Genomic DNA, 12,321 nt, shown 5'->3' on the forward strand with positions numbered 1-12,321 from the left:
AGCATAGACATGGAATGATTAAGAAGTTTTACAATAGCATCATGAGTGGAGTTTTCTAACATTTCAGACGTTAGAATAAATTTGTCCCCAGGTCTGTCAGGTAACATAACACCTAAAATGACATTTGCCACACTTCTGCAAGCAGAGTCGGGAGATTCATCTACAGATATTCATATTTTGTTGTCTGCCACGACTTGCCTTATTTTGTGCAATGTACTTTCATAGCATCAGACGGGCGTTTTCTAGAAGTATATTTCTCCATAAAAGCAATGAAGTGGGGATTGTTTACTTTATTGAAAGGGATACCATCATTTTGCAGAGATCAAGACAAAATTGTGATTGTTTACTTTAAACTGATGCAGAAACTAATGGTAACTCCACTTTTGATTGTTCTGGAAGAAGTTTAAGATTGTACACATGTTTTTTGCTGTTTTTTTAGTAGGTTATTTTACGACACTTTATCAACATCTTAAGTTATTTAGCATCTGAGTGAGATGAAGGTGATAATGCTGGGGAAATGAGTCTGGGGTCCAGCACCGAAAGTTACCCAGCATTTGCTCATATTGGGTTAAGGGAAAACCTCGGAAAAAAACCTCAACCAGATAACTTGCCCCAACAGGGAATCAAACCCGGGCCACCTGGTTTCGCGGCCAGACACGCTAACCGTTACTCCACAGGTGTTGACTTTTGCTGTTACAATGCTCCCTTATGAATCGACATTTATCCCTTCATATCTCAGCATCACATAGTATACATGTGATGGTGTCCCCATTTATTTTCAAATACACCCTTCCAAATTCCGCAATAAAGAGATGTGTCTTACAGCCCTTTTCAGGTGGAATTTTTTTATCTGCAACATGAATGGAAGCACATTCAACGCATATAATTTAAATAACACTAATACAATTATTGTACTGTAACTGTATTAAGTATGTATGTTAGTAACGGAGCTAATTTATAAATAGATAATTGATTGATTTACTTTCTCTTAGTAACATCCATTTTAAATTTATTGTTTTTTGTGGGGGAGGGGGAAAACAGAAAGTTATACTATTTTTTACCAACAATAGTGACTTTTACAAGCACGAGTAGTACCCAGAACTCGAATAATACATAAGTTGCCTGAATTGTGGTTCCACAAAATACCAATGTGCAACGCAGTTTGCATACATCAACTCTCAGTCCGTCTTATGTACAAGCAACTGAGTAACACGGAACTCTAATCAGCAGGCCTGTCCTACAAGCACCACAATAGCTGTGGCACTACGGCTCTGCCACCAGCCAAACTAATGCTCTGGACATAGTTAACCTGAACCAGCGGTATTCTACTCATTCAGGTACTAAGTTTCTAAGTCTGCAAATAAACTTGTCCATTTCTGAAGTGTTATAAGCAACATATAAAATAATATGTTGTTTTATATCATCTTAAATGCTTACTACTCATTACAAAAACTTCTACCTACTGTCAAATACTAGGGTTATTCTAACTGATCAGTTAAATGTCGGCACTGTGTATCTTCCAAATAAGGCCTTACCTATGGTTAAGGTTGCTCCAATAGTTTCCAAAATCAGAAATATATCAGATGGAAATTCATTGTGTTCATGTTTGGTATATAGATTTCCAGCAATTGTGCCCACCTGCAATAAATATAAAAAATATAAATATGACATCTAAATTATAATATTTCTTGAATTGCAATGGTTTTAAATTTTAAACACAGTTCGAAAAAACTGTGATAGGATGTACTAACTTGTTCAAAATGTTGCTATTATTGTTGTATCAACTTTATGATTACTCGTATACCTACTGCTCCTACTTCTGCAGAGCATATTCTTCTAATTCTACATTACCAGATCCTACATGTTTCTCGCGAGTTTTAAATTTTCTTTATAATTTTACAGCTCGCATTTTCATTTTGACCATAAAAAAACTCTTCCTCTTCCCCCCCCCCCAATTTGTATAGTCATCAAATATTCTGTTTTAAAATTTGTACGAAAATTTTGTTTCATAAATGTTACTAAAGCTGTCATGATTATTTACAGAAGAGTTATTAAGAGTGCACCTATTTTCAAGCAATCCTTTGACTGATGGTTTTACATACACCCACCTGCTTGGGATATGGCATTCTATTTCTAACCATTCTAACTCAACAAATTCAAGTCTTTCTCTTTGCCGAAACTGGAAAGTTGTAGAAAATTAAGGTACTTCCAATATTTACCTCTACTCTATTTGTAGCATACTAATGGACTGCAGTAAAAAAAGAAATTATGATTTATTTAACGACACTCGCAACTGCCGAGATTATATCAGCATCACTGTGTGCCAGAATTTTGTCCTGCAGGAGTTCTTTTACATGCCAGTAAATCTAATGACATTAGACTGTCACATTTAAGCACACTTAAATGCCTTCCACCTGAGCCAGAATCGAACCCGCAACCTCAAGCATAAAAGGCCAGCACTATACCGACTGCACTACCAAGGCCAACAATGAACTGTATTATTCAGAATGTAGTTGAAAGAGTTAGCTTTAGTAATATTTGAATTCTTAATTTAAATAGTAAATGAAATATGGAATTATGCTTTCCAAAATTGACATTTGCAATGTCAGCATTATATGACGAGAGAAATAGCCAGGATTCAGATAACTTTCTTGAAAAATTTCTAATAACATAGTTAATGTACTGGGTGTTCATTTCAAAGTATGTCATGACGTCACTCTTGATGAGTCAGCGATTTGAAGCGAGTTCCAGCTTTTCTGTCAGATAAGTTGCCTATTAATCAAGGCGTTCAATCTGAACTTGAGAACGTGTACGGTATAACTTGAACGTCGTAGCAACAGATGGCGGTCTGTACGGTCTGTGTGCTACCATAACCTCTTTCGAAATGTGTTTTGCGCGAGTCGTACGCAGGGTATTTGTTATCGTCCGTTGCATTCCACAGCATTCCACAACACAAATCAAATGCTCCGTGTCCATGTTGACCGTCCAAGTTAATGTCAACAAATACGTAAGTAATCGTCTTAACTCTCTCGCCATATCCCGACAGTAAGAAAAAAACTCACCTCAGTACGTGTTTCCAAACAGTTCACATTCCTGCCACTACCGGCGTTACCGCACGTATCGCTACTTACTTCCAGAGTCCGTGGGTACCCACGGACTCTGCATACTTCAGAATGAACGCCGTAATTGCTAGGCAACTTCTCTCGCATTTAGGTAATACGCCTCTGTGGGAGTGTAGGAAGATTGAATTCTCTAGGCTCACCGGCTAGCCACATGATGACATACAGCGAGCCATGACACACTTTGAACTGAACACGCAGTAGTATCAAATTACTTCATACAAAGTGTGAAAAAAAAAAATCCTCTTTTCTTTATTTGAAGGATCTCTTGCTAAAAAAAACTGACTTGACATTTCAGGATTGTTTAGAAGAGCTCTGGGCATAAAGAGGAAGGAAAAAAGGAAAGGAGATACCAATGCCCATGTCCTTTCCGCTTCACTGCTTTAGAAACGAACACATAGTAAAGCACTGTAAATCAGTGGTAGATTTTAGGTGACCAGCAAGAGCTGAAAGCTATGATGCATGCCTTATACAATCCGTCACTTACCAATGCTTGGCTTCAGGTCTATTCATATCAGTCTGATACATAACTGTCTCTACCAGGGAATGTGAAGTGGGGAGTTAAGGGGTAGGCTACAGTACCTCAATTGGACGGCGATATGCATCAACCGGCTAAGCGTCACTTTTTTCAAAAATGAGATTTTGATGCCACCTGCCATACTGGAGAATAAACTAAGAGTACACACACTTTTGTCGCTTTTCCTTGAAATATGCCCTTATTATTAAAGAAAAATGTACGTGCCATTTCTCGAATCCAAGATTGCAAGTTTAGCATCAAACCGCAATGCGCCTAAATCTTTATAAATACCGGTACTTAACATAGTTCTGTATAAGCAGCTAAGCAGTATGTTCCTGGCACTTACATTGTTAATGCATCTCTGACATACTTTCAATTGTGGGGTTCGTTACTTGGATAAGGTCGTGTAGGAGATCGTTAATACTTTGTTAATATGAAAAGTATTGAAGTGTAGTGACTGGAGTACAAATTTATAAATTCATAATGACAAGCAGAGCACAAAATATTATGGACATAATTAAGAATCTCCCTAGAACTGAAGAAGTAACTTCCAGCTGATTTCAGGTATGTAACAGTGCAATTGTTACATATAAATTTACATAAATTTCCGTTACGTGAGGCACAGAATATGCATTGGGCTCTACTTTGTTTACTAGCAGGGCAGAATAGAATGGGAAATATGCACTGTGAACTGTGCCATCTTATCATAATCGTTAATGTGATCAGTGGCAGATTTTAGGAGCGTCACAAGATCTCGTAATACCGGTACTCTAGAATCGTTTATTTCACTTCGACAGATTAATTTGGCAGCTTTAATCATGCATCTCTTTATTGTTTCTCCATCACTGAACTGTTTCAGGTGAGGGCGAGTTCTTAAGAAATTTCATAGCTATCCAGAAATAGTCCAACAGGTCTGCATTTTTCTTTTGAATTCCTAGCATTTCTTAAGATTACTTACGAACTGGAACTGAAGATAATTACAAAAAAAATCATATTTAGTATTTTACACTTTATGTTCATTTTCTTCGGAAGTAGTACGTACAAACAACATTTAATTACTCATACCTTTTAATTCAGCATGTTCTTTCTACCTTTCTAAACAAAAGCTGAGGTCTCATAACGCAATAAGTTGTTAAGGTCAAGGTCAATGACACACCAATGCAATACCCATGGCTGGATGAATGCAATAAGAGATAAGTCCACCATAGAGAAAAGAATGAGTTGCGAGTAATGCACATACTAACATCGCCTTTAGCGCAAAATGGATTGAATAAAATTATTTATGCAGAATAGCCCAATTGGTGCCTCACTGAAAATGACAATGATGTAGGATGTCGTGTTATTTAAAACTGATAGTAGTACATTCCATTACGATAATGGTTTTTTGTTTAGTGGAAATGCAGAAAAATATAGTTTACAGTTAATTAGAACCAGTGGCGTGTGGTGATAAATAATCCTGGTGGTGCACAAAAATATTTATTATGATTATTATTATTATTATTATTATTATTATTATTATTATTATTATTATTATTATAGGTACTAACTACTACATAACTATTAACATATGTTACGTAAGTATAGATTTACATAATTTTGTTAGTCAAGAAATTGCAGTTAATCAGTTTCCGATGTAGGTCCAGTAATAGCAAAGTAAAGTGTTCAATTTCTATTGCAGCACACCGTAAATAATATTGTTTTCGCTATATTGCGTTTTATAACACAGTTCACACGTTCACAAGCATTCGATATGTGTGTCGTCTCATCAGCCTTAACTGCTAAAAAGTCAGCAGCTTTATTTATTTCCTTGAAATCTCATCATGCCATACATCAAAATCGCTTGAAAGACTTCGTTCTGTATAGTGTTTGATGTGCTCTTACTGTTCTTCTTTCCAAATGTTCCTTAAGAGTGCGTCTAATTCAGAACTGAAATTGATGAGGCCAAGAAAAATACTAGCGTTTAAAGATGAGTTTCCGTCTTCGTGACTCTTAAAGCCAACTCAAAAGCTCCACAAAACCGCACACACATATCTGTTCTTGGTAACTTTATCATTGTGAAGTACAACAATCCAATTGAATCTGATTGTGTCTGTATGTTTGTTTGACCCAACACTGCTAATTTAACATTATTGTTGATCGTGTTTTTTAATTGTTTCATTCATGTGCTTCAAATCAATCATATCTGCAGAATGATAATCAAAATTATTTAGTTACTACGCACAGTCCTAAATTCAAACAGAAAAATAAATAAAATTCATAAAAGTACTTGTTTTTGTCAATAAATGTTTGCCGTCGAACAATAGGCAAGGAAAACAAAATACAGTGTCTTTTATATTGCAGCCGCATATTGCATTTTTCGTAAGTCCGAATGTTGAATTTTCTTGTCACTTCTCTATTACTGTTCTTCATCACTTATAATTTTAATTCATGTGTAGGTCTACCCATCTTCTTTATTTTGATCTTTTCGTGTAAAGGTCTTACAGAAAATTACACATTTAAAAGATTTTGCACACTATTCATTGTAACATTTATGATGGAACGAGCTTGAGAACACATCTGAAAGTACTCCTAACCCCTCCTACGTACACTGTACTGCCTCCCTACCATGCTCCAAAGCCTGCCAGCGAAACAGTGCTACTGCACATGCTCGAATGGAACAGTGTGCCACAAGTGTCGAGTGGCAAACGTAAGTCCCAGGCGTCAACAAGAACACTACACATGCAGTGTTATTTTTACATAGTATTATAATAAAGAATTATATCGCTCACATAGTCTACTGCAGCTCATTGATATAAATTTAAAAACATGTGTTATTTGAAGAGGCGGTGCTCCTTAAGAGAAATCACCACTGATTAGAACATAGTGCAGAAGTTTCGGAAAATATATCGTAAAATATTTCACTTATAGGCTATCAAAAGTTTGTTACTATAAAATTGTTCACAATTTGCCCTACCAGTATTATTGTTCCATTTACTTTGTATAAAGCTTATTGCACTATTAAAGTATATTTGGGAATTAATTAATTGTTTACATACCTATGTAGTCTACATACACACCCTTTCTTGGTCCTTAAATGACTGATATATATCAAAATATGTATATGCATTAACAATGTAAGCGCCGTATCTTGGCGCTTAACCAATTGATGCGAAACTATATTGCAATCGATTCTATTTTGACTAAGTGGAATATTGAAATATCGTCTATAATAGTGTGTATAACTCACTTTTTTGTACACTACCCATAAATAGTATGAATAAGTACCGGTACATGAAACATCATTATATGTGCGGTTATAACTCCACAAGAATTAAATATATGTCTCCAGAGTTAAAAATGTTTCAAAATCTTCTAACGCGTTTTTCTCGAAACTAATAGAATGTCACATAACCGGTTCTTTCATATCGCTGTTCAATTGAGGTATTTAGGCCAGGTCTGGTTTAGTATATCAACAAAACCATTTAAGCTCTTTGGAACAAGAACATTTTTTTTACTAAAGTTCTTATTTTTTCTTACCAGCAGTGGCGTGCATTCAGGGAAAATAAGTGAAGCTTTGCTTCAGTACAATTCACCAGTATTGCAATATTATGATCATTTTTTTAAATTTGCTTATATAATGACATTATATCAACTGGTAAGTTGGATTGGATTGGTGACAGCAAAATAGTATTTGGTGAGATGAGACCTAGGATTCGCAATGGATTACCTGACATTCGCCTTACAGTTGGGGAAAACTTGGGAAAAAATTTAACTATGCAATCATCCAAGCGAGAATCAAACCTATGCTGGAGCACAATCGTAGATCAGCAGGCAAATATGCTACCACCTGAGTTATGCCTGTGGCTTGCCATTATAATCATCCAGTTAATAAACATATTTAATGAAACCATACAGTTACACTTTCCGAAAATATGTATATATTATGTTATATTATATTATACTTAGCATTTTGGGAGCTTATTCCAGCATTTAGATTCCGAAAGAAAACGAAGAAAATTTCACAGAAATCAGATATACTTAAATAAATAGGAAAAGTCTTTTAAGTGGTTGGCTTCTTGACAATATCAAAATAGTGCTTACTGTGAGTTGTGAGACAAACATTTCAGCAACAGCCAAAGTGAGCATAGCTAGTGCCAAACATCGTTCTCATAATAGACCTATAGATGCCATTAGCAAAAAAAGAGAAAAGTACTACAAGAAACAGGAAATTCTCAATTAATTTGTTAATATAAAAAACCAGAATGAACCATGTTACAATATGTGAACCAGTGGCGTAGCATCAGGAGAGACAGGGCAGACACTATCTACCCAAAAATCACGAAATAATTCATAGTACCAGTATCTATTACAATTTTTTTACATTATGTTCTTTATAAATACCTAAATAGATTTTTTAACGTGTGATAAAGCTTATAAAGTTACGGGTAATCTATTTCAGGCACCTCAGAACCCTATTGGAATTGAAGGAGTTACATCGGCTGCTTGTTTATACGGATGATATCAATATATTAGGAGAAAATCCACAGACTGTTAGGGGAAAAAATACGGGGATTTTACTTCAAGCAAGTAAAGAGATAGGTTTGGAAGTAAATCCCGAAAAGACATGATTATGTCTCGAGATCAGAATTTAGAAATGGAAAAATAAAAAGTGAAAATTTATCATTTGAAAAGTTGGAAAAATTGAAATATCTCGGAGCAACTGTAACAAATATAAATGACACTCGAGAAGAAATTAAATGCAGAATAAAGTATATATGGGAAATGTCTGTTATTCAGATGAAAAGCTTTTGTAATCCCGGCTACTCTCAAAAAACCTCAAAGTTAGAATTTATAAAATAGTTATATTACACATTATTACGTACGATTGTGAAACTTGGACTCTTACTTTGAAAGAGCAACAGAGGCAAGGGTGGTTGAGAATAGGTGTTTAAGAAAATATTTGGGGCTAAGAGAGATGAAGTTACAGGAGAATGGACAAAGTTACACAATGCAGAACTGCACGCATTGTATTCTTCACCTGACATAATTAGGAACATTAAATCCAGATGATTGAGATGGGCAGGACATGTAGCACATAAGGGCGAATCCAGAAATTCATATAGTGTGTTAGTTGGGAGGCTGGAGCAAAAAGGACCTTTATGGAGGCCGAGACATAGATGGGAGGATAATATTAAAATGTATTTGAGGGAGGTGGGATATGATGATAGCGACTGGATTAATCTTGCTCAGGATAGGGACTGATGGTAAACTTATGTGAGTGCGGCAATGAACCACCAGGTTCTCTAAAAGCCATTTGTACGTAAGTAAGGTAAAAAAAAAGGTAAAGGTATCCCCGTAACATGCCATGAAGGCACTTGGGGGGCATGGAGGTAGAGCCCCATGCTTTCCATGACCTCGGCACTAGAATGAGGTGGTGTGGTCGGCACCACGCTCTGACCGCCTTTTACCCCCGGGAAGGACCCGGTACTCAATTTTATAGGAGGCTGAGTGAACCTCGGGGCCGTTCTGAAAGTTTGGCAACGAGAAAAAATCCTGTCACCACCTGGGATCGAACCCCGGACCTTCCAGTCCGTAGCCAGCTGCTCTACCAACTGAGCTACCCGGCCGCCACGTAAGTAAGTATTATTATTATTATTATTATTATTATTCTTATTATTACTTACTTACTTACTGGCTTTTAAGGAACCCGGAGGTTCATTGCCGCCCTCACATAAGCCCGCCATTGGTCCCTATCCTGAGCAAGATTAATTCAGTCTCTATCATCATATCTCACCTCCCTCAAATCCATTTTAATATTATCTTCCCATCTACGTCTCGGCCTCCCTAAAGGTCTTCTTCCTTCTGGTCTCCCAACTAACACTCTATATGCATTTCTGGATTTGCCCATACGTGCTACATGCCCTGGCCATCTCAAACGTCTGGATTTAATGTTCCTAATTATGTCAAGTGAAGAATACAATGCGTGCAGTTCTGTGTTGTGTAACTTTCTCCATTCTCCTGTAACTTCATCCCTCTTAGCCCCAAATATTTTCCTAAGCACCTTATTCTCAAACACCCTTAACCTATGTTCCTCTCTCAAAGTGAGAGTCCAAGTTTCACAACCATACAGAACAACCGGTAATATAACTGTTTTATAAATTCTAACTTTCAGATTTTTTGACAGCAGACTGGATGATAAAAGTTTCTCAACCGAATAATAACAGGCATTTGGTCGTGCCAGAGAATCAGTCCCATTCCGAGGCTTATTTGAAGGATTCTTAACAAGCTGTTTTTTACGGTGATGGCTTGTTAGCCCTTCGCCCAACCCCCAAGCTGGAGGACCACCCCTCATCGGCTGTCCACGACTGCTTATTCAATATATTCGCAGCTACCCTCCATATCTGGAGGCCGTCTCCTCGATCCGCAACCTGAGGACGCACCATGCCGTGCTTTATTATTATTATTATTATTATTATTATTATTATTATTATTATTATTATTACCATCATTATTATTATTATTATTAACAACATTACTATAATTACTATTATCATTATTATTTATTTACTTGGTTATTTAATGATGCTGTATCAACTACAAAGTTATTTAGCGTCGATGAAATTGATGATAATGAAATGATATTTGGCGAGATGAGGCCGAGGATTCGCCAGAGATTACCTGACATTTGCCTTATGATTGGAGAAAACCTCGGAAAAAACCCAAGCAGGGATCGAACCTGTGCCCGAGTGCAACTCCAGATTGGCAGGCAAACGTCTTAGCCGACAGAGCAACGCTGGTGGCTTTATCTTTATCATTATCATTATTTATAATTATTATTATTATTATTATTATTATTATTATTATTATTGTTATTATTATTATTACTAACTGGCAAGCTGTTGCACACTTTGTTATTGATATCTCCCTGCTTAATACATTGCTTCACCTCTGAGTTCTGGCTGATACATTTAGTATCAGACAGCATATCTCATTTGATGATATTTATCAAGGGAAGAATAATTGTTGCATATATCTAAAGTCTGATTAGTGAACTATGTTACTAGTCAGTGATGTATGCAATGGAAGGGAAAAGGAACTAGCCACCCTACCTCATCTCCTGGTTCAGTTGCCTCACGAGTAATGCTGTATTGGTGTCACTTATGAGGTCCGAACCAGTTTTGAACTGCTCACTAAACATACATACATTGCTATTATGGATATTACCAAATTATTCTGGTCAACTCCAAAGACAATCTATAAAGGGCAGTACTAATAATTTTCAACACGATAAAAGAAAAAAAATCATCTTTCTGAATAATAAGTCCCTCTCAGATCTAAACTTCAGTAGTAAGGAAGTTATCACTTTCAATTATCTTGATTACAATCCCTCTTAAGTCATGCTAGTCAAATAAGCCAAATTTTTATAATTTCTGTTTACAATAACGAAAACATTACCGGTACTTAAAGAAGTTCAACCAGAAAAAACGCCCAACTCTAATATATGGCTCTAAAATATGGACCTTAACATCAAATCAACTTTAGAGAATGTTACGTAAAAATATCATGTAAATTTATTAGGCTTTTAAATCAAATTCAGTAGTTCTGGTGTTCGTCTTCCAATTTAAAATTTCAAGTATTTATGAGAAAGAGCAGGCTAAATGGAATTAAAGACTTGGGTTCCGAGAAAAACTAAACAAACTCAAGGATCTTCAGTGTTTTTCCTGCATATATATCATTCTCTATCACTTGTCTCTCCAGTATCTTTGTGTTTTTCACTCCAATAGTTTATTAACATAGTTCATAATTTTCTGCAAAATATGGTAGAAGAATCTCATTTTTTCTAAACGCTGGACTGTTCACCCTATTTTGGACATCATTACTGTTCACCTGGGGTATGTTGTCACCCCACGACTTTTCTCTCCTCCCTCTCTCCACAGGTAATTGAAACTTTTATTGTCATGGAATACTGTAGCCCAAGCAATTATTAGATTATTAGACTAAACTACAGAAGAAAATGGAATCATCTGGGGTGACGTGTCACCCCAGGGAGCATTGCAGGGTTAAATTCGACATTCAATCCCCCCCCCCCCAAGTCTTCAACTGGTTGAAAGCTTTTTTTATAATACGTGCTAACATTATTTTCAAAATCTGTAACTTCACTTATTTCCTCACACATTCAACAAACATGAAAACCGAGGAAACCATTATTGCAACAATCATTGCAGGTTCTCATCCCATAATGAACTACTTTACATTATACCAAAAATTATTCCAAAAGTATAAATAATATTGCTATATTACTTCAGATTTTAGTTCTTGCAGACACAAATTTTATTTCTCCTTATTTGTTGACTGTCAAATTTTCACTAAATGTACAATATTCGAAACATTTTTTTCCGTATTTACAAAGAGTGTATTATGAATGATCTTCAGTAACTGATTGCAATATTAACTTACATTTCTGACAGGAACATTCGCAATTAAATCTATGTGATCTGCTAAAGCTTTTGTGTATGCATATTCCTTTTTGGTCTTGCATACAGTCCTAAAAAGTTGCATAACATCAGTAAGGGTCATGTTTCCTCCAATTGTTAAAGGTGTATCAGTTGAATATCTTTTCAGTTCGGGAACATCTTGCACATCAATGTATAGTTTCGGTTCCTCAATTAGCCTGTAAACTCCTGAAACATATTAATTGATCTATTT

The 12,321-nt window shown here is 36.0% G+C and overlaps 1 protein-coding gene across 5 annotated transcripts in view; it reads right to left on the reverse strand.

The window, feature by feature from the left end:
• The window catches only part of LOC138707859 (uncharacterized), a 234,955-nt gene that overhangs the window by 126,526 nt on the left and 96,108 nt on the right, over positions 1 to 12,321 (reverse strand). For all 5 annotated transcript variants that reach the window (XM_069837844.1, XM_069837848.1, XM_069837845.1 and 2 more), the window contains exons 7-8: positions 12,073 to 12,296; positions 1,536 to 1,638 (exon numbers count right to left, since the gene is read on the reverse strand). In XM_069837844.1, the coding sequence (XP_069693945.1) occupies positions 1,536 to 1,638; positions 12,073 to 12,296 (327 nt within the window). The remainder of the gene's footprint in view (positions 1 to 1,535; positions 1,639 to 12,072; positions 12,297 to 12,321) is intronic.

Source organism: Periplaneta americana, chromosome 10 (assembly GCF_040183065.1).
Source record: "Periplaneta americana isolate PAMFEO1 chromosome 10, P.americana_PAMFEO1_priV1, whole genome shotgun sequence".
NCBI lineage: Eukaryota > Metazoa > Arthropoda > Insecta > Blattodea > Blattidae > Periplaneta > Periplaneta americana.